Source organism: Podarcis erhardii (assembly GCF_964252035.2).
Source record: "Podarcis erhardii genome assembly, chromosome: 1".
In the NCBI taxonomy this organism is placed as follows: Eukaryota; Metazoa; Chordata; class Lepidosauria; order Squamata; family Lacertidae; genus Podarcis; species Podarcis erhardii.
In genome coordinates, this window is record NC_138497.1 from 22,330,723 (window position 1) to 22,358,310 (window position 27,588).

The 27,588-nt window shown below is 44.6% G+C and overlaps 1 protein-coding gene across 7 annotated transcripts in view; it reads right to left on the minus strand.

The window, feature by feature from the left end:
* Window positions 1–27,588, minus strand: part of UNC79 (unc-79 homolog, NALCN channel complex subunit) — a 131,500-nt gene that overhangs the window by 55,211 nt on the left and 48,701 nt on the right. For 6 of the 7 annotated variants that reach the window (XM_081857342.1, XM_081857343.1, XM_081857341.1 and 3 more), the window contains 15 exons: window positions 27,126–27,356; window positions 26,427–26,617; window positions 24,653–24,776; window positions 22,213–22,353; window positions 20,875–21,126; window positions 19,719–19,946; window positions 18,182–18,323; window positions 16,833–16,915; window positions 16,106–16,254; window positions 14,926–15,083; window positions 13,878–14,059; window positions 12,200–12,401; window positions 10,845–11,024; window positions 5,107–5,172; window positions 3,505–3,791 (listed from right to left, as the gene is read on the minus strand). In XM_081857342.1, coding sequence (XP_081713468.1) covers window positions 3,505–3,791; window positions 5,107–5,172; window positions 10,845–11,024; window positions 12,200–12,401; window positions 13,878–14,059; window positions 14,926–15,083; window positions 16,106–16,254; window positions 16,833–16,915; window positions 18,182–18,323; window positions 19,719–19,946; window positions 20,875–21,126; window positions 22,213–22,353; window positions 24,653–24,776; window positions 26,427–26,617; window positions 27,126–27,356 — 2,616 coding nt within the window. The remainder of the gene's footprint in view (window positions 1–3,504; window positions 3,792–5,106; window positions 5,173–10,844; window positions 11,025–12,199; window positions 12,402–13,877; window positions 14,060–14,925; window positions 15,084–16,105; window positions 16,255–16,832; window positions 16,916–18,181; window positions 18,324–19,718; window positions 19,947–20,874; window positions 21,127–22,212; window positions 22,354–24,652; window positions 24,777–26,426; window positions 26,618–27,125; window positions 27,357–27,588) is intronic. The other variant, XM_081857340.1, reaches the window with a different exon arrangement.

The window sequence follows — 27,588 nt, forward strand, 5'->3', positions numbered from 1 at the left end:
TGAACTCTGCTCATGATTCTTGCTTGTGAGTGTGTGTAGAAAGCAGCCTCCTGCATAAAAGGAAGATTTGCAGTCACCACTCTGCCCACTTTTGCCTCTGGCTTCATCTGCCACAGGCTGAAAAAAGGTTCCCTGCCCACCTCATAGTAGAGCAGCCAACAAAAGCTTTAGGCTAGGTATGGGAATCTTGTGGCCCACCAGATGCCATTAGACTCCAGCTCCTATGAGCCCCAGGTAACATAGTCAATGGCAATGGATGATGAGAATTATAGTCCAACAATATTTGATTCGCCCCATTCTTGCCCAGCTTTCAGCAACCCTGTGCACACTAACTAGAAAGACAGGCCCATGGAAAGCAATTCTAATTAGGAATGGATGTTAGAATTCCTGCTCCATGATTGCAGTCATGGGATTGTTGCCTATCACATGATGGTATATGTTTTGACTCCACAGAGTGGGAAGTGACGGAAACAGGATGTTTGTGTTACTGTGTTCCATGAAGTGGAACTATTGTCCTTTGTTCTTTTTCTCTTTGCTGTCTGATGCTAGAGATAGAGGGAGCCATGTTGCAGTGCTCCGTGTATGTTTATATGTAAATAAAGTAGATTAGCCAAAATGCTGAGTTGCTGGGTCTATCATGCGAACTGCGCAAACTCTGCGGATCCATAAGTGTGCCAGTATCGGTTGGCATTGGTCGCTGTGATGTTTGGGCTGAAAAAAGCTTTTGAAGCTGCCAAACGATCAACCAGGAGGGAGAGAACATGCCAGTCAGGCATATGTCTCTGCCAGAGGCCTACTCGAGTGTAGGCCGAACTCCTGAAAATGGGTTGTGTGTTTATTGATCAGGAGGAGCCAATTTTAATTGGCGGGGCTGAGTGTTAATGGAAATTCAAAGCTGCGTTCTCATGATCACCTGGAAAATGTCCAGAGAGACAAGCTGCCGTTTTTCTTAGCCTCTTGCATGGTGTCAGAATGGGTAGTCATCTTCCGTGACACTGTCACTTTGATACTTGTCACTTCATAGTTTGCTGCAGGCAATTTCCCCCCTCAAAGCTCGTTGCTTAGCTTGCCAGGACAAAATATGAATCAGCGCTCGCTATGATTGGCAAGTGTCCTTTCACGGACTGAATCTATGTGCCTGCAAATGTGTAGTGATGGGTCCCCAAATGCACACATAGTGCATGTGCCTGGCAGGAGAGCTATTCCAAGTGCAGCCGTTAACTGTAAAAGACCATCAATACACACGTGGCACTTTTACAGAATTAAAGTACAGGGAAAGTTCCTGCTCCATATATACTCTGGAGTCACAGGGAAGGGAAAAGAAGCAAGTGGAAGGAAGAATGAAACAAGAGCTCTAAGGAGGAACATGGTGAAAGGGGAACACACAAAAAAAATATTTTCTCCTTTCTCTCACAACACCAGAACTCATGCACATGCAGTGAAGCCGAATGCTGGAAGAATCAGAACAGATAAAAGAAATGATTTCTTCATGCAATGCATCGTTAAACTATGGAACTCGCTCCCAGACGAGGCTGTGATGGCCACCAGCTTGGATGGCATTAAAAGAGGTTTAGGCAAGTTTGTGGAGGAGAGGACTATCAATGACTACTAGCCAAGCTAGCTATCTTCTTCCTCTGCTTCCAGAGGTGTTATGCCTTTGAATATCAGTTTCTGGGTATCGCAGGCAAGCAGAGTGTTTCTGCACCCATGCTTGAGGATTTCCCGCAGGCATCAGGGTGCCCATGGTGAGAACAGGATGCTGAACTAGGTGGTGGTCCATTGGCCTGGTCCAGCAGGCTCTTCTTATGATGGCTTTCGGCTACCTCTGGGATTAGCAGCAGCTTGCCTCTGAATACTTGGTTCTGGGGAACGGCAGTGGGAGAGGAATGTTGCTTTCACGTCCTGCTTGTGGATTTACCACAGGCACCTGACTGGCCATTGTGTGGCACATGGGGTGCTGACATCAGGACTCTTCTTAGGCCCTCTTACTAACAGCAATCACCATCTCAACCATAAGGCATTTTATAGAAAACCAACGCAGGGAGCAGCATGGGCATGTTATCTATACTGGGACACTTTTGCCCACATTATGCTCTAGCCCAGAGGTCGGCAACCTTATCGAAGGATGGGCAGGTTGACGCTCCGTCCGTCGGAGGATGGGCTGGAATGTGTGTGCATGCACGCTCTTCCGGGTCAGAGAAGCGCCCGTGCACATGCGCACACGCGATTACCAGTGCTCCTCTGATCCGGAAGTGCGCTGGAAATAGCATATGTGCATGGGTGCTTCTCCATCCTGCACGCATGCGCACACGCTATTTCCGGTGCACATCAGGGTCAGAGGAGCACCCGTGTGCAAAGGTGTCATCAACCTGGAAGTCGGTCCCCACGCCACGCCGGTAAGAGCGGCGGCGGCAGGGGTTGCCATGGGCCAGTTAGACAAGTCTCGTGGGCTGCTACTGGCCCATGGGCCTTAGGTTGCCGACCCCTGCTCTAGCCCACTTGCTTGGTGATGCTCCTTTGCTTAATGGTTAACATTCCATCCCTGCTCGGACTTAATACTGCCCAGCCTTGACAAGAGATATCCAGGCAGGTCACAGCTGCAGTCTCTTTCACAAAAACCTGTCCAACACCACCCTCTGGTGGACCAGCATCCAAATGATATCCAGGTTTATAAGGCATCTCCGTCCCCTTTGAAAACAACAGCAATATCCAAATGAATGAAAAGAACATCTTTCAGAAACCAGGTTTCTCTGATGAAGGAACTGAAAAGTTGAACTGATGATTCAAGAGGCTGATAGAAGGCAGGATTCATTCTGCTAGTGGAAACCAGTGCAAGAACACTCACAAGTGCAATGGGGCTCCCCCCCCCATCTCCCTGCTCCCCCAGATCTGCTCCAGGACTACATGCAAGAGGAGGAGAAGGGAGCTTGTTCCATCTGGTAGGCAGAAACTCCTGCACTGATGGAACCATCTCCTGAACACTACATTGAACTCCACCCTGTCTCCAACCACATTCTTGTCTCTCTCTTGCATATTCTGCTTTGTGGAATGAACACCGTCATCCTTTATAAGACCTACGGTGCTTCCAGACAGGGGGTTTGCTTGCAAACTGGTTGTTGTATTATCGCAAACAGGTTACTGGCAACAGGGCATAGGAAAATCAGTGCCAAAATTTCCATGGTTTTCCATGGAACAGTCTTCCAGGTTTAACAAATTTTCCAGGCAAGGTTCAGAGCATTGTCTTGGTAGCTTGGGAGCTGAGATATGAAGTAGGCTTCATTTGATGTGGTTATAACATCCCTCCAAAACACCAGTACCATCTTTTTTCAACAGCCTTTATTACTTGCCTGATCAGAGGAGGAAGGGGCTGACTGATTCTGTGTTACCCAGGGGCCACAGAAACCTGGAGCTGGCCCTGAAGTCATGAACAGGTAATCCAGTGGCTTGCACCAAAATAATAATAAAAATGCAGGGAATTGGACGTGGAATATAAAGCTGACTTACTTGAGCAATCCCCGCAATAAAAGCATTGAAGCATGTTGAAATGCGCATTTTTTGAGGAGCGATCATGAAGCATCCTTCCTGCTGATCATAGCCCATTAAGACATACAGGTGGCGCTTGACCGTGTTGAAGGCTTTAGCGCTGCTGATGTCCGACTCTGCACTGCTCTCGTCTTTGGCCATGAACTTCATCAACACTGTGATGAGCTGGTGGACAGTCTGATGGTCAATGCCAGCGTCCTCTGGGAGGAGGTCCTTTATGGTGTTGTCATTCTCTGGAGAAGGCTGCCCTATTAGCACAGAAAAAGAAAACATTGCAATGCATAGATGGCTGATAGGACAAGGGAGATGTAAACTAAACGTCCCTCCTGAAGGAGTCTTGGCATGTTCCTGAGATGTTTATAGGCATGGAGGTTTGGGAGTAAAGCAATGATGCTTGCAATAAGTTACCATAACCAATGGGGAGTGATAGACAGAATAAATAAATAAATAAATAATTTATACCCCACTCATCTGGCCGGGTTTCCCCAGCCACTGTGGGCGGCTTACAGCACATAAAAATTGCAAAACATTTCACATTAAAAATTTCCCAATACAGGGTTGCCTTCAGATGTTTTCTAAAAGTCAGATACAGTCATACCTTGGTTCTTGAACGGAATGCATTACGGGAGTCCGTTGGACTTCCAGAACTGTTCGAAAACCAAGATGTGGCTTCTGATTGGCTGCAGGAGCAGCCAATTGGAAGCCACAGAAGCTGTGCCGGATGTTCAGCTTCCCAAAAACATTTGAAATCCGGAACACTCACGTCTAGTTTTTGATTGTTCGGGAGCCAAAACGTACAAGTTCTGGGGCATTCGAGAACCAAGGTACTGTAGTTATGTACTTCCTTGACATCTGATGGGGAGGCGTCCCACAGGGCTGGCGCCACTACCGAGAAGGCCCTCTGCCTGGTTCCCTGTAACCTCACTTCTTGCAGTGAGGGAACCACCAGAAGGCCCTCGGAGCTAGACCTCAATGTCCGGGCTGAACAATGGGGGTGGAGACGCTCCTTCAGGTATACTGGGCAAACTGAGGCTCATGCTTCCTTCCTGCTTTTTTTTAGTCCACGTATGAGCTAGTGTGCTCTCGTGCCTCCATATTGCAAAGGCTATACTCAGAATGGCTTTGTCTCCCAGGAATAACAAACCTTAAGTCTCTTTCTTCTTCCAACCACCTGCCTTACTGTACTATTTAATTACTGCATTCCTCTGCACTATATTTACCAAACTGCAACAAGGAGAACAAAGTAGGCACTGGGGTGGGTGGAATTTGATTTCTTATTTCTAACACCACATTTTTAAAAAGGACACAATCCTTTCCATATATTTACCAGTGAACAATACTTTATTGCAGAGGGTTGGACTAGAAGACCCATGGGGTCCCTTCCAACTCTACAATCCTATGGGTCTATTCTTCTAAATCACTGTCTAGATGCTAAACATGATCATTGTGAGGACTGGACTGAACCACACCTCCTTCTCACACTCAAAATATCTGAATATTTGCATAAATGTTCCTCTCTTGTCTTGGAACCAATCATGTACTGTACACAAACACAGCATGTACCTTGAGTTTGTTCTGGTGTCCCACCAAGTGCTGGAGCAGATTGCTCATGCCTCATCAGCCTATTAGCTAAATAAAAATAAAAATATAGGCCTGTTAATATTAGACGAAAGACAGTCTCTCTGCAGCCACACCCATAACTCAGTGACAGGGCACATGTTGTAACTATTACTGAAAAAACCTAAAGAGTTCCAGCTCAGTCAGTAGAGTATGAGACTCTCATGGGTTCGAATCCCATGTTGGGCAAAAGATTCCTGCATTGCAGGGAACTGGACTAGATTGCCCTCATGGTCCCTTTCCAACTCTTCAATTCTATGATGTATGTGCTTTGATCAAGTGCTTCTTTGCCATGTCTAGTGATTTTGATACAGAACGAAAAACAAAGGGGGGAAAACCTTGAACAATAGTATTAAACAGAAGTATCTAGGACATCATGAGTTCTCCAAATGTGGTCCAAGCTTTATTCAGGTGGTCCACAAAGCGTCTGTGGATTTGTGGTTGAAGACGAGAGATGACGGCATCCATCATATTAAATACAGTGGTACCTCTGGTTATGTACATAATTCATTCCGGAGGTCCGTTCTTAACCTGAAACTGTTCTTAACCTGAAGCACTTTATCTAATGGGGCCTCCTGCTGCTGCCGCGCCACCAGAGCCCAATTTCTTTTCTCATCCTGAAGCAAATTTCTTAACCCGAGGTACTATTTCTGGGTTAGCAGAGTCTGTAACCTGAAGTGTATGTAACCTGAGATACCACTGTACTCATATTGATCTTTAACTGGGTTTTTTTTTACTACTTATTTAATTTTTACATTGCATTACAATTTGATATCTATTGCGTTCAAACTGCAATACAGTAAAACATACTATATAAGAAATGAAACAGAACAAGAAAAACACAAGAAAAAAATCATAGCACCTTACAATAGCCACAAATAGGCAGGAACATCAGTAAGTGGTCTGTTAAGTACCTCAGCAACTTTCAAGTGGTCTGTGTGGGAAGGGGAGTTTGGGAAGCAATGTAGCAGAATATATTTCATATGATGTCCCATATATTATTAACAATATTTTGAGGTTACAGATAGGTAGCCGTGTTGGTCTGCCATGGTCAAAACAAAATAAAAAAATTCCTTCCAGTAGCACCTTAAAGACCAACTGAGTTAGTTCTAGGTATGAGCTTTCGTGTGCATGCACACTTCTTCAGATACACTGAAACAGAAGTCTGCCGTGTTGGTCTGCCATGGTCAAAACAAAATAAAAATATTCCTTCCAGTAGCACCTTAAAGACCAACTGAGTTAGTTCTAGGTATGAGCTTTCGTGTGCATGCACACTTCTTCAGATACACTGAAACAGAAGTCACCGGACCTTTCTATATAGTGAGAAGGTGGGGAGGGGTATTACTCAGAAGGGTGGTGGGAATGGGTGATTGGCAGATAGCTGCGATGAGCCTGTTGACGACTCTTAACGACTGCAATAGGTCTAACAGGAAAAAGCAAGGGGTGAGAAGGTGAAAAATGGCTTTGTCATGTATAATGAGATAAGAATCCAATGTCTTTATTCAAACCAGGTCTCTCCATAGTTTTAAGTTTGGTGATAAGTTGCAATTCAGCAGCTTCTCTTTCCAGTCTATTTCTGAAATTCCTTTGTAATAGAACAGCTACTTTGAGATCTTGTATAGAATGTCCTGGGAGATTGAAGTGTTCTCCTACTGGTTTTTCTGTCTTGTGGTTCCTGATGTCGGATTTATGTCCATTTATTCTTTGGCGTAAGGTCTGGCCTGTTTGTCCAATATAGAGAGCTGAAGGACACTGTTGGCATTTTATGGCATACTCAATGTTAGACGATGAGCAATTAAATAGTCCCGAGATGGTATGTGTGATGTTGTTGGGGCCAGTAATGGTGTTGTCCGGGTGTATGTGGCAGCAAAGTTGGCATCTGGGTTTATTGCAGGCTCTGGTGCCAGTGTCCGTGTTAAGTCTGGTTATAGTATTATTGTGGGTTAGGAGTTGTTTAAGATTGGGGGGCTGTCTGGAGGCAATGAAAGGTCTTCCTCCCAGAGCTTGAGAAAGAGAACTGTCATTGTCCAGGAGAGGTTGTAGATCTCTGATGATGCGTTGTACTGTTTTAACTTGGGAGCTGTATGTGATGACTAGAGGTGTTCTGTTATTTTCTTTTTTGGGTCTGTCTTGCAGCAAGTTCTCTCTGGGTATCAGTCTGGCTCTGTTGATCTGTTGTCTAACTTCATCTGCTGGGTATTTTAGTTCTAAAAAGGTTTGCTGTAGATCTCTTAGGTGAGAGTCTCTGTCTGTAGAATTGGAGCAGATGCGGCTGTAACGTAGTGCCTGGCTATATACAATGGACTGTTTGGTATGTTTGGGATGGTAGCTAGAGGCATGTAGATATGTTTGTCGGTCAGTTGGTTTACGGTATAAGGTGGTGTCTATGCGCCCATCCTGTATTTTTATAGTAGTGTCCAAAAAATGTATTTCTTGCATAGATTGATTCATTGTTAGGTTGATGGTGGGGTGAAAATCATTGAATTTCTGGTGGAAGGTGTCCAGGGTCTGTTGACCATGTGTCCAGATGATAAAAATATCATCAATGTATCGCAGGTACAAGAGAGGTTTGAGTGGGTAGGAGTTTAGGAAACGTTGTTCTAAATCCGCCATGAAGATGTTGGCATACTGTGGGGCCATGCGGGTGCCCATTGCTGTGCCGCTGATCTGAAGGAACAGGTCATCACCGAATTTGAAGTTGTTGTGGGTAAGGACAAATTGGCAGAGTTTGGTAGCAAAGTCCGCTGTGGTTTTATCTGAAATGGTATTCCTTATAGCTTGTAAACCATCGTTGTGTGGGATATTGGTATACAGAGATTCCACATCCATAGTAGCTAGTATAGTATTGTTGGGAAGATTATTTAAAGATTGTATTTTCCTCAGAAAATCTGTGGTGTCACGTACATAGCTGGGAGCACTGATGGCATATGGTTTCAGAACAGAGTCCATATAACCGGAGACACCCACTGTAATAGTGCCAATACCTGAAATGATGGGGCGTCCTGGATTTCCTGGTTTGTGTATTTTAGGTAGAAGATAGAAAGTTCCTGGTCGAGGTTCTGTTGGTGTGTTTGTGAGGATCTGTTCTTGGATGTGTGGGGGTAGCTCCTTAACAATCTTGTTCAGTTCTTTTTTGTATTCTTGTGTGGGGTCTGAGTCCAATTTTATGTAAAAGGCGGTATTGGAAAGTTGTCTGTGAGCCTCCTGAATGTAGTCAGTTTTGTTCATGATGACGACCGCTCCACCTTTGTCCGCTTCTTTAATTATAATAGTCAATTGACTGCTTCCGCCACAGAATCCAAACAGATGTGACCAGAAAACACCATCGCTTACAACAAAATCTAAACCATGCCGAAAGGAGAGCCATAGATAATCTCAGAAACAACCCAGACATTATAATTAAAGAAGCGGACAAAGGTGGAGCGGTCGTCATCATGAACAAAACTGACTACATTCAGGAGGCTCACAGACAACTTTCCAATACCGCCTTTTACATAAAATTGGACTCAGACCCCACACAAGAATACAAAAAAGAACTGAACAAGATTGTTAAGGAGCTACCCCCACACATCCAAGAACAGATCCTCACAAACACACCAACAGAACCTCGACCAGGAACTTTCTATCTTCTACCTAAAATACACAAACCAGGAAATCCAGGACGCCCCATCATTTCAGGTATTGGCACTATTACAGTGGGTGTCTCCGGTTATATGGACTCTGTTCTGAAACCATATGCCATCAGTGCTCCCAGCTATGTACGTGACACCACAGATTTTCTGAGGAAAATACAATCTTTAAATAATCTTCCCAACAATACTATACTAGCTACTATGGATGTGGAATCTCTGTATACCAATATCCCACACAACGATGGTTTACAAGCTATAAGGAATACCATTTCAGATAAAACCACAGCGGACTTTGCTACCAAACTCTGCCAATTTGTCCTTACCCACAACAACTTCAAATTCGGTGATGACCTGTTCCTTCAGATCAGCGGCACAGCAATGGGCACCCGCATGGCCCCACAGTATGCCAACATCTTCATGGCGGATTTAGAACAACGTTTCCTAAACTCCTACCCACTCAAACCTCTCTTGTACCTGCGATACATTGATGATATTTTTATCATCTGGACACATGGTCAACAGACCCTGGACACCTTCCACCAGAAATTCAATGATTTTCACCCCACCATCAACCTAACAATGAATCAATCTATGCAAGAAATACATTTTTTGGACACTACTATAAAAATACAGGATGGGCGCATAGACACCACCTTATACCGTAAACCAACTGACCGACAAACATATCTACATGCCTCTAGCTACCATCCCAAACATACCAAACAGTCCATTGTATATAGCCAGGCACTACGTTACAGCCGCATCTGCTCCAATTCTACAGACAGAGACTCTCACCTAAGAGATCTACAGCAAACCTTTTTAGAACTAAAATACCCAGCAGATGAAGTTAGACAACAGATCAACAGAGCCAGACTGATACCCAGAGAGAACTTGCTGCAAGACAGACCCAAAAAAGAAAATAACAGAACACCTCTAGTCATCACATACAGCTCCCAAGTTAAAACAGTACAACGCATCATCAGAGATCTACAACCTCTCCTGGACAATGACAGTTCTCTTTCTCAAGCTCTGGGAGGAAGACCTTTCATTGCCTCCAGACAGCCCCCCAATCTTAAACAACTCCTAACCCACAATAATACTATAACCAGACTTAACACGGACACTGGCACCAGAGCCTGCAATAAACCCAGATGCCAACTTTGCTGCCACATACACCCGGACAACACCATTACTGGCCCCAACAACATCACACATACCATCTCGGGACTATTTAATTGCTCATCGTCTAACATTGAGTATGCCATAAAATGCCAACAGTGTCCTTCAGCTCTCTATATTGGACAAACAGGCCAGACCTTACGCCAAAGAATAAATGGACATAAATCCGACATCAGGAACCACAAGACAGAAAAACCAGTAGGAGAACACTTCAATCTCCCAGGACATTCTATACAAGATCTCAAAGTAGCTGTTCTATTACAAAGGAATTTCAGAAATAGACTGGAAAGAGAAGCTGCTGAATTGCAACTTATCACCAAACTTAAAACTATGGAGAGACCTGGTTTGAATAAAGACATTGGATTCTTATCTCATTATACATGACAAAGCCATTTTTCACCTTCTCACCCCTTGCTTTTTCCTGTTAGACCTATTGCAGTCGTTAAGAGTCGTCAACAGGCTCATCGCAGCTATCTGCCAATCACCCATTCCCACCACCCTTCTGAGTAATACCCCTCCCCACCTTCTCACTATATAGAAAGGTCCGGTGACTTCTGTTTCAGTGTATCTGAAGAAGTGTGCATGCACACGAAAGCTCATACCTAGAACTAACTCAGTTGGTCTTTAAGGTGCTACTGGAAGGAATATTTTGAGGAACATGCTATGGAGTGTTCTAATAACAAGAGTTAAAAGAATTAATTAATCCGTATTCCTTTTTGTCAAAATTACTGTCTTATACCTATTGGAGTAATGTTTACATCCATCTGAAAGAGAAACCTATTCAGACATGCATGAAAACCAGTCTCCACTTAGAAGCAATTTGGTAACAGAGTTGAATTAAGAAAGGAGAATGAAGCAGAGACAATACTCAACGGATTTTGCTTGTAAGGGTTTCTGGGAGAGAAAGCGCCCTCTTGGATTCCACTGGGCCCTTCACACTGTCTCTCAAAGAGCGCACGCTCTTCTGTCGATTCCGGGCAAACCGAGCTCTCTTGATTTTCCACATCGCTGTATCGCTTAAGTTGGCAACATTCGTCCGGACAGCCGTAATCGCTTTTTGAATAGAATGAAACAAGTCAAGTTTAATTTCTTTGCATGTTCCAAACCAAATTGTTCCAAGGGAACCCCACACCTTCAAAGCACCATGTGCATCTCATTGAAAAAGAAGGATTTTGGATTGTCAGCCCCATTCCTTCAGCAGATGAGCAGCGACGGATACTAAATGTGGAGTTCAGATGTGCCTCACCCAACATCTGCACAAACAAAACTTTATCTGATACAGAAAACCAGTTCAGATATTATCATCCCATCCCACAAAAAATCAGTCATTTTCAGCAAAGCTATCATGGTTTCTAACCAGAATTTTCTATTATTATTATTATTATTATTATTATTATTATTATTATTATTACTACTACTACTACTACTACTATTAGTATTTTATACCCCACCCATCTGACTGGGTTGCCCCAGTCACCACTCGAGTGGCTTCCAACAAAATATACAAAAACACAACAGAACATCACACATTAAAACATCATACCAGAGGCAGTCTGCACAAAATCTAAACAATTATGTTTCCGCTTGTGATGTAAATATAATAGTCAACTGACCATTTCAGGTATCTCATGGAAGACCTTTTGATGCCCACAGGCCAATGCAACTTTTCAATTTTTTTATTAGCCAGCCATTTTGGAGATTCTCTGTATTTTTTAAAGTGGAGTTTTATGTTTCAATGTTGTACTCCACCCTAATCTTTTATGATACAGCCGTATAAAAATACTTTCATAACTAAGTTTATAAATATATAAAAGGGTTATATGCACAAGATCCTGGTTTCATACGTTAATTTAGAGGGAGTTCTTAAACCAGAGTCCTGATTTCATGACTGATAAACCATGGTTTATGAACCAGGCCACTCCCTCTGTTTGTCTGGTTTTTAAGAACTTTTGGGGCAGGGAATTTCACTCCCATAAGGTAGTTCCCATAAAGGCAGAGCTGTACTTCTGGAGTCATCAACAAATTTAACAGGTGTTCTTGGGAGCTGTTCCCTCACCAATGAAGCAGAACATATAGAAGGCCTTCTTGTTGCAAACATGGGGCCTTCTACCCCCATGTTTGTAACAAGAAGGCCTTATAAGGTGAGGAACATTTAACTGTGACAATATTATCCTCTCCACATAAACACCTGCCCACACCAAAAAGTCACATCGGGAAGCGACACTTACTCGTTGGGAATGGGAATTCCTTGTTGCAATCCAGGTGAAGCTGTGCCTCGAGAGAGAGGGTTTCAAACCTATTCACAAAGAATTCCCAGCTCAACGCCGGAATGTCTTGCTTGAGGAAATGAAGAAGCAAAAGCTTGCTGAGGATGGTGGGCCTGTCCTTGACGACAGTATCAAACTGGAAATCAAGGCAAAGGCAAAGGCCCTAGAGAGGAGAAATGAAAAGGCAAAGGTAAAACACACACACATTAATTGTGGTGTCACTAGGGCTTACACACACCTTCCACAGCCACTACAATTAGGCTTCAAAAAAGCCTTAGATCATAGGATTGTAGAATTGAAAGGGACCATGAGGATCATCTAATCCAGCCTTTTTCAACTTGTGGGTCCCCAGATGTTGTTGAACTACAACTTCCATCACCCTTAGCTAGCAAGGCCAGAGCTCAGGGATGATGGGAGTTGTAGTCCAACAACATCTGGGGACCCACAGGTTGAGAACCGCCAACCCACTGTGGTGCAGAAATATTTTGCCCAACATGGGGTTCAAACCCACAACCCTGAGATTAAGAGTCTCCTGCTCTACCAACTGAGTTATCCCAGCTCCTTCTAAATTGAAGGTTACTTTTGAACCTGATTTCAAGTGGAGAGGGAGGCAGAGGCACACAACCTTGTGGACCTCTGCACATGGAGGTGCAGGCATTGTGTGGGCAACCCGTGGCCTAGACCTACTCCTGGTCTCTGCCGTGGGACCTAACAGCCCCAACTCATCATAGGAAATCAGCTGGGGCAGCTTCTCCCCCACCACTTCCTACAAACCATTTATCCAACCTTACAATCTTTCTGCATCATTTCTAGCCGCCCCTTTTACTCCCGTACAATTGTCCTCTCACTGGCCCTTCCTCCCCCTCCTGCCTCCCTTTCCTCAACTTTCTCTGCTGCTTATAATGCTTCCACACACCCTTTTGGTATATGGGGGCTTAATTCCAGGCAGGTGGCATGGGCATGGAGCCAAGCTGCTTTGACACAGCTCATCGCAGGTGACAAAAATGATATTCCTCCCCATAGGACGGAATAATATATCGCAATTTCATCAAGAACATTGAGAGATTGCACAAACAGGTCGAACCGCATCTTTGACATGTTTGCCCCTAGCAAGAAAGCAAACTCAGAAAATAGCATAATAATAATAATAATAATAATAATAATAATAATAATAATAATAATAATAATAATTATGTATTTATACCCTGCCCATCTGGCTGGGCTTCCCCAGCCACTCTGGGCGGCTTCCAACAAAATATTAAAATACAGTAATCCATCAAACATTAAAAGCTTCCCTAAACAGGGCTGCCTTCAGATGTCTTCTAAAAGTCTGGTAGTTGTTCTCTTTGACATCTGTTGGGAGGGTGTTCCACAGGGCGGGTGCCACTACCGAGAAGGCCCTCTGCCTGGTTCCCTGTAACTTGGCTTCTGGCAGTGAGGGAGCCACCAGAAGGTGCTGGACCAAAGTGTCCAGGTAGAACGATGGGGTTGGAGACGCTCCTTCAGATATACTGGACCGAGGCCGTTTAGGACTTTAAAGGTCAGCACCAACACTTTGAATTGTGCTTGGAAAACGCGGACTCTTCCGTTTGGTATATTGCTGGGTTTGACCATGTTTCCTTTGCCACTGTTAACCTACCTGCAGAGCTGGCCTCTTGATGGTATCTAGCAACAGGCCTGCTCTGGTAGCCACAGCTGGGTTGACATCCTCAACAGCAGTCAGGAAGCAGCAAAAGGCATGTGCTAAGGAATACTTCAGCAAGTGGTTTTTGGTCACAGAGTGAATATCCAGGAACCGACACAACACAGCTACTTTCTCCACTGCAGCAGACAGCAAAGTCCCAAGATAAAGAAAAGAACACATTAATCAGACATTAAGAACATAAATACCTTGCTGGCTCAGGTCAGCGGCCCAACTAGTCCACTATCCTGTTCTCACAGTGGCCAACCAGATGTCCGTGGGAAGTTTTGTGAGAGAACACCCATGAAAGAAGACCCACATTTTCCGTTCACTTCCAGGTCCCTTTTCAGCTTTGGGTAGAAAGATTTGACAGAAAAATTTTGGATGTTGTAACTAACATATAGTCATTGTGCCAGTCAGTCCCAGGTCAAAGTAGGTCTTTGGCTAGCTAAATGTTCCATCGTTTCATCATAGCAGAAAGTGTGAGAGGTTCAGCAAGCAATAGGGCACTGGAAAGGTGTATTCCTGGGTTTCTGGCACCAATTTACAACCAGAAAAATAGGTGGGCTTTAGAGTAAGGAGAGACACCATAGCCAGCTGCTTTTTGTATTTTCTAATGCAATAAATATCTGGAAATATGTAGGTTTGTTTCATTTCCTTTGCTTAAAACTCACCTTTCCCCCCATTCAGTTCATGGCAAAAGACTTGGCAATAAATGGCTGGCATTTGTTATTCACATTGGGGGGGGGATTAACCATTTTTGGCCCAGGTGCCACATTGACCACTGCACAACCCAATTATTTTTAGTTGTATTGCTTTCTTGCTCTGTTGTTTGCTGGCCAACAAGGAAGCACAAAAATAGAAATGGTATAAACAGAAACAACAACAGCTCCCATCATCCCTGGCCATTGGGCATGCTAACTGGGGCTTATGGGAGTTGTAGTCCAAAGGTTCTGGAGGGCCACAGATTCCACACTTACATCTTTTTTTAATGTTTAAAGCTTACCTGCTTCAAACCTTATCTTCCAGTCTTTGCTATTGAAGTTGCTATTGATGATGGTCCAGAAAATATCAGCTCCATGTGGGAGAGACAGAGCATGAAGAAGGAGGGGCACCGCCAGCGAAGAAAGCTGGGAGAATTCCGATTTGACAACTCTCCATAAGCTGGGGAAGAGAGAGAGAGAGAGAGAGAGGTGACGCAAGCAAATCAGCTTGCAATCTGTTTATCTTCCCAACTTCACAAAATGGTTGCATTACTTTGCTGAGAGCACAATGGAAACAGCTGCTCCAGGAACTTCTTACTCCTCCCTGGAGAGCCAGAGAACCCAGTTCCAGCACTGTTTTCCCTCAAGAAATTATCTTCCCACCACACCCAGATGTACCACTACCCTGCCACTCAAATGGCAGGTTCAAAATAGGAGTGATAAGCAAATGATGTGCTGACACTGTTTCCTATATACAGGGTAGCTCAGTCGGACCTCCTACGGACTTCAATAACTCAACTGGTATTCAGAATTATATGGCCAGGGCTGTCTACAAGGCCACAATTTCTACCTTTGATCACCTGCATATGAATTCAGTGGTTTCCCTCCACAAACCACTAGTTTAAATCTAACAATGGACTTGAAACAGGGATGGGGTGAAGGCCTTCCTGATGTTCTTGGATTACATCTCCTACCACCCTTGAGCATTAGCCATGCTGGCAGGAGATGATGCGAGTTGGGGTCCACCAACAGTGGAACCTCAGGAGGTTGTGGGCTCTCCTTCCTTGGAGGTTTTTAAGCAGAGGTTGGATGGTCATCTGTCATTGATGCTTTAGCCGAGATTCCTGAATTGCAGGGGGTTGGACTAGATGACTCTTGGGTCCCTTCCAACCCTACGATTCTATGGTCCTATGAACAGAGGTCTACAGGCTCCCCAATGAGGGCTCCCCAATGCAGATTTAAAAGAAACACTTAGTAGTTTGTTACCTGTCACCCATAACTGATTGGCTTTAGCCCATTCTTCCGTGACATTGGGACCTCCATATGTTTTGAACTATAGCACCCATCATGCCTGACCACTGGCCATGTTGGCTGGGGCTGATGGGAGTTGCAGTCCAAAACACCTGGTTGCTGCTTTAGCCTACAAGCTTGCACTAGCTTCATATAAAGTATCAGCTCTTTTCTTGGGCGAAAATAGTATACCTGGCAATCAGCATATGATCCTGAACGTAGGCTAGGAACTGTGGGTAGTCCTTCCTTGCAATGTATAAACACTCTCCGTGAAGGCAGAGAATCTTCAAGCAGTTGAGCATGTTAAATAGAATATCTGGCTCTTCAAACCGTGCCATTTCCTTTGCCAAATTTAGAAACAAGCAGACAAAATACCATGCAATTAATCAGAAACGCCAAGCAGAAGTATTAAGACCAGAGCACTTGGTACTATTATTCTGAGCTAAAGCAGAACTGCATCAATTGAACCATGAACTAATATTAACATAAATAGCAATAGAGACTCAGGGCAATTTAAGCTGCCTGTATGTTAATACTTTCTGGGAGATTGTCTGTGCTTGTGACTACTGAAAACCAGTAAACATTATTAAAAGAAAAGCACACACACTTTCAGGGAGAAATACAATGATATCAGCATACAAGTGGAACAAACTTCTACTTACATAATGAGATTTCATTTTTGTCATTCCCACTCCTCCTCCTGCACCCAAAATCTTCTCCAGTGGGTTGGGGGACCTCTTTATCTTACTTCCCCCCTCCACTTAAAGAGTTTATCAAAATGATGAAACAAATGGTGCCCCACAGTTTACCAGTCGCAAAATCATTATTCAATGGGAGTGTCTTATCAAGAGACCACTTTATGATATAATCAAATCCATAAATACTTTTTTTTAAAAAAAAAGAAGAAGTTAAACTTTACCTGCAATATTGTATAGATAAGTTTCAGTGTCACTGGAAGCTGCTGGTAGCAGAATTTCCTCTCAGTGTCATTTTTGATGGCTGCTATAAAAAAGGCACACGCAAAGTTTCACAGACAATTTTGTAAAAAGAAAGAAAGAAAGAAAGAAAGAAAGAAAGAAAGAAACCCACAGCTCCCATATATCAGCAGCAGTTATGATCCCCTGTAAAATAAACCAGCAAAAATTAAAAGCAAGGTGAAACATCCAAATTTCTAAGGCCTGTTTAGAAAACAGTCAGTGAGGGAGACAGGCATAGTTCCAGCAGGAAAGCATTTTGTAAGGATAGAGCCAGCACAAAATAGGCCCCATCACTCAGGTTCACCAACCTGACAGATCATATCCACCTGTCAAGACTTTTGTGCCTGATCTTAGGGTCTACAATAAACACACGAGACGTAACCGGCTGTGTTCTTAGATAAATAAGGTATACTATTCAAAGTGCTTTAACTACTGATGAAGCCCAGGATGGCGAAACAAGGCCAATATTCCGGAAATCCTTGTCTAGACTCTGTGAAAGGGTTTTGTGGAACTGTAACAACCTTTCATGTGGCTTGTTTGGACTTTATGAACAGACAGGTGGAATAAACACCATTACACAGATTACACACCATTACCTTATGCATGAACTGACTAGAGAATGATCTGATCCACTGGGTCTTCTGCTTTGTTCGTTTGTTGAACTTTATGAGTTACTTCTGTTGAAATTTGATACAATGAATAGTATACCTTATTTATCTAAGAACACAGCCGGTTACATCTCGTGTGTTTATTGAGGATGCTTTACGTGACCAAAGGTTGGTTTGTTGTTGTTGTTGTTGTTGTGATCTTAGGGTCTAGGCAGGTTCGTACAGGGGGTCTTTCAAATAACCTGGTGCAAAGCCATTTAGGGATCTAAAGGTAATCACAGGCACATTAAACTGAACCCAGAAACACACTGGGAAACAGTGTAGCAGATATAAAATTGGTGTTATATGCTCAGATTGCCTAGGCCCCACAAGCAACTGGGCTATTTGTGTTTGTGGAGGCCAAATGTTTTTTCCTTGACACAGGTGAGGGGCAACCTGTGGTGCAGACCCCTCACACAGCTATGACACCCAGCATCCATGATCAACCAAAATTCCCAGGATTCTTGTGCAGGTGGTGGGGGAACCATGACTGTTGAAGTGGTATAAGCATGCTTTAAATATATGGCATGGATGTATTGAAAGAGTTTGAATTCATCCCATCAAACAAGCACTAGATTTGGTGGCCATCATAAAATCCAGGCGGTTGTAAAGTTTTGAAACACTGTTGCTCATCTCCAGTTTACCTGTGTTTTCCGTTGTCTCTGTGTGATTTCCTGGGTTTTCTCCATGCTTCGATGCTGATTTGTTCTCTGCTTCCCCTTCAATTCCTATAATGAACTCAGGTCTAGAATCTAGAAGACTGTCCTCCAGATTATCTGTAGGTTCCTTCAAAAACCAAATATGGAGTGACGTTGATTTTCAGATGCCTACATTCACATGTTCTTAGATCAAGCATTCCTTAGCAAGACATCTTAAGACATCTTAAGATGAATCAACAGACAACAGATTTGGTTTAATTTTACTTCTGTGTTGTATTTACTAAATACAATCGTACCTTGGTTCTCGAACAGAATGCATTCTGGGAGTCCGTTCGACTCCTGGAACTGTTCAAAAACCAAGACACAGCTTCCGATTGGCTGCAGGAGTGTCCTTTAGCCAATCGGAAGCCATGGAAGCAGCACCGGATGTTCGGCTTCCGAAAATCGTTCAAAAACCGGAATACTCACTTCCACTTTCCAACCGTTTGGGAGCCGAAACGTACCAGTTCCAAGGCATTCGGCAACTGTACTAAACCAGGCAAGCAAGCCAGGATTCAGTATCAGGGTTAAGGTCTATCCATGTGTGCTGCCCTATCAAAAAATCAGCAATCGTTGCAGGGGGGAGCAGGAAGTGGGAGAAATTGAACTGATTCCCTGCCATGCTGTCCTTTCCCAGAGCCTGACTGGTGCAACTGCTAATTTCTGATGGCGCTATGAAAAGGCAGTCCTGGTGTCTGCATCAAGGGAAGAACCCCACACTCATAATTGTGCGCATGGCTCCTCGGCCAGCCAGAGCAGGGTGGTTATGCAGGTGTTATGGGATTAGGGGGCTACTCATGCATAAGCGTTTAAGCCCTCCAGGCTCTGCAATCAGTTTCTAAACTCTCCCAGTCCGCGGAGCCATGGGTGCATGGCTACCTCAATCGCTGGCAGAATCCGTCAGTGGGCGCTTCCGGAATTTACGCCAACATAAGAGTTCCTTAACGGAAACTCTCCTTCTGGATTCTCTGCGTGACAGTTTCCTGCGCGGAGTAGGCGTCCCCAGCGGAGGTCCTGAGACCTCCCCGCTGTGCTCACTGGAAGTATCTTGGAGCCATTCCTCCGACTGAGTTTCTGCAGGAACTCTCCCTCTCCCCCTGCTGGTTCCTTCCTCAGCATCCGAGGGTCTCCTAGCCTCCTTGAGCCCTTCCACCACCTGACTCTCCGATGGCAGTTCCCTGACAGCAGGGAACCTTTTATAGCCCAAGGGCCACATTCGCTGGTTGGCAACCTTCCAGGAGCCACGTTCTGGGGGTGGACAGGGCAGAGGCAAAAGCAAGGAGAGCAATGGCTGCAACTCTTAACTTTGTACAATAGGCTCCGTTCTAGCCAGGCAAAAGTAAGTGGTTTCTACACACTTAAACGCATGCATTTTTCCATCCAGGCAATATGCAAAGCATCCCTGAGTCTACAACAGGTACAAACAAGAGGTGTTGCTTGAGGGTAGTGTGCGCTGTTTGTTGCACATTTGTTTATCGCTTACCACTAGCCGGATTTCTTCTTTGGGGGCTAGTCTCTCCAGCAACTCACAAGCCAGCTGATAGCACAAGATACTGGACTGACACAGGTTGCATTCAATGGCCTTCTCGTCTTTTTGACAGGTATGAGAGCCACCCCAGGGGGCTTGGAACACATTGTTGATGATAGAAATTATGTCTTTGGATATGCTGTTCTCTAAACCCAGGGTAATGCCATCATCTTGCAATTCCATCTGAAAAGCAAGTTTTAAGGAGCATAATTATCGAAGCAACTGAAACACATGCTATTGGCATAAGACAAAATCTATAAGCAAGCACCTCCCAGGCTACTTATTTTCTTTTTTAAAAAGAAAGACAGATGTTCCATGCCTTCAAAACACCTGCGTAAGAGGCAGAAGTCAACAGGTGAAAATCACTACTCCTCCATACCAGGAAAAACTGCAACTGTTGAAATTCTTCTTGCCAAGCTGCTGTTGAAAGTAAACAATCTCTATCAGGGGAATAAAGCAGGTGTGGGTGATCTGGGGCCTCCAGATGTTGCCCCCAACATCCCTAACTGCTGGCCATACTGGCAGGGGCTAAGGGGAGTTTGAGTTCAGAGGTGGCTGGTGTGCCGCAGGTTCTCTAACCAGTCTACAAAATGTGAGGCTGGAGAAGATCGCCCGAATAACAGCAAATAATGAGAGTAGAGAATAGGAAGCTTAGGTCCTGGGTTAGCAGCATGTGATCTGATTTGCTTTGTCCCAAAGCCGCACCAACTTCAAGTGGGAAGAAATGCATCCACAACCTTGTGAAGTCCAATTTTACCAGGTTCTCACTTTTTTTGGGCTACATTGTTTGCTACTTACATAAACATGGATTAGGTAACAAGGAATGCTGCAACTTCCTGGGCCACCCATTACACTAATATGTGTTCCTCTCTTTGCAAATCAGATCTCGGAAAACAAGCTGAGACTATTCTATGCATCCAAAATCTCATTGTGCAAATGCAGAACCAAGCATCACAAGTGACTCGCACTCTTGGATATTGCATGGTTCCCATGTATAACATTTATAAACAACAACAGCGTTATTAGATAGCCCACCAGAAACTCATGCATCACTCTGGAGCTTTATTTCCGGCCTCATTTAAAATGCCAGAATTCTCTTTTGCATTGTCACCTGCTTCAAGATGAGGTCGAACATCAGGATGAAACAATTCAGATTCATTTCTTCATCGTCGCAGTCGAAGTCAATAGCCCTCCCTCCTCCTCCTCCTCCTCCTCCTCCTCCTCCTCCTGGGTGCCCGAAGTTCTTGAAAGGACTACGGAAGGGGCTTCGCATGGGGCTGCGAAAAGGACTCTGAAATGGGCTTGGGAACGGGCTCAGAGTATTATGCTGAACTCTGTGCCCCGGATCAGAGGCAATGCTCACCTAGAGAAGTATGAAGAACCCAACATGCACAAAATCAATGCTAAGCTCTTGTGGACTGACTAGCATGAAGCAAACACATCAACATTTTGCCATAGAAACAAGGAGGTAGTTCATTTAAAGTAGGGTCGTCAAATAATTTGGGAGAAATGCCCTGCCTTGCTTCTGTGCATTTAACGGCAGGCTTCTATGGAGCAAAATCTTTTTAAAAACAAAAAACAGCATGGAGATCATCATTATTACCTGCTATTGACCAAGCTGCACATGAGTTAAGATCTACAAAGTGGTTTAAAAATGTCTTACTGGGATTGATGAAGTATTTCTTAAAACGAAACTGTTCACAGGCATAATACAGAGAAATATAGGTGCTCTGACTTAACTCATGTTAGAATGATGTGACTGAGGGTCAAGTAAGATGTGGGACACCATTCACACAATTAGAAACTGCTTGAATGTTTTTAAGTAAACAGCAAGCTCAGAGTACCTGGTCCCAATGGGGAACCTGGTAGAGGGAGAGTTTAACCCTTTACTACCCACTGTGATCCCAACGGATTGGGCGCTAGGCACATGCTTTTTGTATTGAGAAGAAAGCTCCCATTCACACAAACAGATTTCCTTCCCTATGCAAATAGCAGGGGTTGGGGAAATAGGGCACTCCAGAATGGAACCCCAGCAAGTGGCAAAAGGTTGAAACCACTCAATGCACCTACCATTTACATTTTTTTAAATTAAAAAAAAAAAACATTCGCAGAAAAGTCTTTAAAAACTTATTACATTTATATACTGCCTTTCGTCTGAAGATCACAAGGTGGTTTACAACATAAAACTGCAGAGGATGAAATCACATCCAACTTTGGCTCTGATCATAAACACATCTGTACATGCAATTAAGCCCCACCAGGTTCACCATGGTTTACTTCTCAGTAAGTGTGTTCAGTTTCAAACGCTACACACTCTTGTGTCACTGAATTCAGTGGAGTTTAGAAAACAACACACTACGTTTTCGCTGGATTTCACCAGCTGCCTTTGCCAAAAGAGGTGAGACATGCTTTTCCCTCTTATCATAAAAGTCATCTGGTAATGAATTACCCTTCGAGCTGCAAGGTTCCCAGTTAGTTCCGTTACTCTTGATTTCCTCTGATTTGCCAGCTCTTTTACAGAATTAACCCCATCAGAAAACATACTGATCAGTAGCTGAAGAGGGACCACAATGTCTAATTCAGACAACACCTAAGAGAGAGAGAGAGAGAGAGAGAGAGAGGAGAGAGAGAGAGAGAGAGAGAGAATGAGTTCTCAGATCAGACCCAAAATGCAGTGAATGCTAATATTAGCACTAGGCCAAAATGAACAGTGAACTTAAGCAGGCATTTAACGTAGGGGAGTGCCATTTTCCCAAAAAGAGGTGCCAGAACTCACCATGAATGCCTCCCTTGTTCTCTTATAATGGCATTGGTGCCCACCTGAGAAGTGCCAGAACTGAGTTACAGTGAAAAAAAATCCCTGGTTAGGGACCTCTGTAAGTTTTGACCCACTTTCAGAAGCTGTTGGGAGTTAAAAATGGAGCATTTGGGTTCATCTGCAGCTGCCTAGTGTGATAATATCATGCATACATGGCTTTCAACACCAGGGGCTGGAGTGCACTGGGTCCAGATGAAGCTGTATTGTGTACACAGCCTAAGGCTGTATTATCCCCATATTGTGGAAGAGGAGGTAACAAAACTGAAGGGTAGTGACTTAGAATCATAGAGTTGGAAGGGACCCTGAGAGTCATCTAGTCCATCTCCCTGCAATGCTAGAATCTCAACATGCTTGTCAGGTTTCAGTGAATTCTGATCCTCCCCCCTCTCACGGCAGACAGCCAAGGAAGTAGACAAGGAAGCTCTTACCGAGTCTTTATTCGATATTCACAGTGAGAGGCCTCTGTACGCTGCCTCTTGGGTTAATGGCATTGCTCCAACTGAGTTCCTCCCCCCTCCCTTCCTAGCAACAGCACTTCCCCTTAAGATGGCCGCCAGGGGCTAACTGTCTCTGAGTCCTTTGCTCTTCCACTTTCAATGCACGCCATGTTCTGGGAGATGGGGTCAGAAATGCTCTCCAGTGATAACATGTCAGCTGGCAGCTCTGGCTCTGGCTCCTTCTCTTCTCCCAGCACCTCCCAACTCTTCTGTTCACCTGTCCATGAGGTGACCTTCCTCACACCACTGCTGTAATTTGATACTGCCTTCCTCTTCTTTGGAAGCTTCAGGAGGAGGGGGGATGGTCGCCACCATTCCTCCTCCGTCTCACCCCCCTCAGTCCAGTCCCTGACAATGCTGCTTATAGCTCTTGAGATCTGAAGTCGACTTTTCTTCCTGGCTCACAGGCACATGCTTCGCTTACAGCAAGCTCTTACCACCCAGAAGCAGCATGACCTGTTTGTCAGGAGCTCAGCCTACACTCGAGTAGGACCCTGGCAGAGACACATGTCCGATTGGCATGTTCTCTCCCTCTTGGTCGATTGTTCGAGAGCTTCAAAAGCTTTCTTCCACCTGAACTTCACAGCGACCGATGCCAACAGACACCGGCACACTTAGGGATCTGCAGAGTTTGTGCATCAAGAGTAACAGACCTCGGCAACTCAGAATTTTGGCTAATCTACTTTATTTACATATAAACAAATACGGAGCACTGCAACATGGCTCCCTCTCTCTCTAGCATCAGACAGCAAAGAGTAAAAGAACAAAGGACAATAGTCCCACTTCACAGAACACAGTAACACAAACATCCTGTCTCCACCACTTCCCACTCTGTGGAGTCAAAACAAACACCATCAGGTGAAAGACAACAATCCCATGACTGCAATCATGGAGCAGGAATTCTAACACTGTTTCACTGCCAGGGGAGAAGCGGGATGTGCCGCCCCACTGGCTCACCCCTGTCGAAGCCTCGCTTACTCAGGCCACATGGTGGCACCTGCAAGATATAACCAGAAGCTGCTGTCACCACTTCTCTGCCAGCAGCAAGGCTGCGGGGGGACACTGTCTCTGGGGGTTCTGCCACCCGAGGAAGCTGCCTCAGCATGCCTTGTGAGCAGGCAGGCCCTGCTACCCCCCCCCCCCAAAAAACAGCAATGGGTTTACAAAGCAGACCAAATCTCTGCTTGGGAAGGCAGGCCAAAAATCCAAGAAATACTGGTACATAAAAGCCATGCTGCTGCTAACAGAGTGTTAATAAAATAATAATGATAATTATTTTATTATTTATACCCCACCCATCTGGCTGGGTTTCCCCAGCCGCTCTGGGCGGCTTCCAGCAAAACAATAAAAACATAATAAAACGTCAAACTTTAAAAACCTCCCAATACAGGGTTGCCTTCAGATGCCTTCTATAGTTCTTTATCTCCTTGAGATTTGATGGGAGGACGTTCCACAGGGAGGGCGCCACTAACGATGGTAAGTATGTTTAACTATGAGGGTTAGTGGATTATTATAATCCTGTTGGTACAGAGACAACGTTGACCTGATCATAGGAATGAAGGGGGAGCACTTACATGAAGCCAGAGTAAAGCCTGCTCTTGTACAGAAGAAGGGTATCCCGTAAACCGACAGCTTATGAAGCCAAACATCTCCTCCATGGAAAAAGGGAGCGGGCACAGCTCAATATCAAACATTTTGCTACAAAGCACAAAAGACAAAAAGGCTTATCAGTAAGTTCTTCTCGCAAGCTCTTTTCACAAAAGACCAAAAGTTGTACATAACGTGAGAAGAATGAAACCTTTGTATTTGTTTAAACAAAATAAAAAAATTCCTTCCAGTAGCACCTTAGAGACCAACTAAGTTTTTTATTGGTATGAGCTTTCGTGTGCATGCACACTTCTTCAGATATGCATTTGTTTGTTTGTCAAACCTATAAATGGCCTTCAGGCAAAGGTGCCTCTCAATATAGTTTACTGCTATATGAAATAAAATACCTGCTGGCTCTGCTTTACAAACACAATGCGTTCTCTGAAATTCGTTCCTTAGGTAAGTGTTTGCATAACAAGTCAACACTTTCCACTGATTCCTATGGGGAAATTTCTAATACATTCCCAACCATAGAATTTTGACACACACACACCCTCACCAAAGCAGGGGAAACCCAGACAAAAATGATCTCTGATTTGTCCAGTCTCTCCCCCCTCCCTCAGCTTACCAGCAAGAGGCAAACAAGAAGGGAAAGCATGCTTTCTGTCCAGGTAACTGAATCTGTGGTGCTCACAGTAAGGTTTGGGTACTAATACCTTATGTTCAGATAAGTGAATTTTCGCAGAGCGAATTTTCATAAAGCGGGACCTGTGTGTCTAATGTTCCCTTCAAACAATAGTAAAACCCAGAATTAAATATAATATTTCTTGCCTGCCCTCCACAGTAAAATCCAGGGCAGATTGCAAAAATAGCATAATACAATTTGAAAACCATATACTCATCCATATACAACAATCATCAGATTAATCAGGTTAATCATGAACCGCCAACCCTGTCTCCCTTCAATTTTAAAACCATGGCCCATTTGTAGACCTTTATGACTACAGAAAAAAACATCAAAAGTAGTGAACAGGACCAAGGACCCTCTGATTCACCTATAATTTGAGCACTGGCCCAAATCAAATCTCCCACTTATTGAAAAGAAACCACCGGTGCTTCACTCAATGGTTGAGAAGTAATGAGCACCCCAAATTTCACAACTGATGGATTGGAAGCTTAAAGTATTCCATCTTCCACATTACAAGCTGCTTCAGGGTGCCTCCAGATGTGTGAAGCAACATATATAAATACAATGGACTAAAGAGTAACTATGGGACGCGGGTGGTGCTGTGGGTTAAACCACAGAGCCTAGGGCTGGCTGATCAGAAGGTTGGCAGTTCGAATCTCCGCAATGGGGTGAGCTCCCATTGTTTGGTCCCAGCTCCTGCCCACCTAGCAGTTCAAAAGCACGTCAAGTGCTTACCTTCCGGCGGGAAGGTAAACGGCGTTTCCGTGAGCTGCTCTGGTTTGCCAGAAGAGGCTTAGTCAGAAGAGGCTTAGTCATGCTGGGCACATGACCCGGAAGCTATCTGTGGACAAACGCTTGCTCCCTTGGCCTATAGAGCGAGATGAGCGCTGCAACCCCAGAGTCGTCCGCAACTGGACCTAACGGTCAAGGGTACCTTTACCTTTAAAGAGTAACTAACTTTGGCGTTCTATTTTCGAAAGCCCAGGTGCCATTTTTCCCCCTCTGCAATTTGATTGACACATGCACAGAAGCCTCCACCAAGAGTTGGAAAGCTTCCACATCCTCCTACTTACCTTAATACCTCCCTGAACTCCTTCAGCTGATTGTCTGGCACCTCAGTCCTGATGGCTTCCAGCCATTCTGGCATAATGCAATCCCACACAGGTTGGTTGATTACATTGTACGGAATTAAGCACAGGATCCGGTTCAGACCTTCCTTCAACTGCGTCACTGTGCTGCAGGACTTGTCCCAGTATCCACCCACCTAAGGGAATTTATAGGGGGGAAAGACTTCATTAAGGACTCTTTCCCTCCCCCTTCAAAACAGCCCAACACATACATGGCACCACGCAGTCATGAAACACTACTGAATAATCAACAACAGTATATTTTCTTCTCTCCTATAGCAAGAACAATTAAAGTGAAGCTAAACACTGCAATTTGAGGTGGCCCAAAGAGCTAGTGATGGCTTGTGCCCACTGGTACTTGGAGGACGGAAGGTAGAGAGGCCATGAGTAGGTGGAGCTCGTTCTTGATTTGCCCTCTCCCCCTCCCTGTTGAGTTCCAGAAAGGCAACACCGAGATTAAGGAGGTGCTGAATGACAGCTCGTAGTGCCACCCTCCAGGAAAAAAAGGAGGTAGGGCAGGAGATTGGCTGGGAGAAGAGCGAGGTTGACAAGGCAATGCTCCATTCTCCCCAGTGGGTCAACCTCCATTCAGAACTCAGTTCACAACAAGCTACTGACAGAAGAAAACATGGGCAGACTCCTCACCCGTGCAAACTCCATCGGTTTAGGAAGGAGGCACATCACCATGACATCAAACCGGACATCGCACACTGTCTTCAGCCATTTGGTGACAAACTGGGGCTTGAGTTTCTCCACCAGGCTGCCAACTTCGTCATCCATCATGTAGGCCGTGGAATGGAACCACTGGAAGACCATGCTCACAAGCCGAGCCAAGCTCTCTGTGGGGGTGTTCTCGCTTGGGGTGCAAAGGCTTACCTGGAAAACATGTTTTGTTCAAAAGTCAGAGTAAGTTCCAGCTCTCTCTTGCAATCACCCTCATTGCAGTGGGAGGAAAGAGATGTGTTAGGATGTGTGCAAGTGGAAAGTCTTTGGAAAAGACCACGAGGAGCGACAAGGCTGATATCAAGCTTGTGCAGCACTACTTGGAAAAGCAGTATGTGAATGTTAAACAAAGAAGCAACAGACCCACTTAAACCCTCCTGGCCCT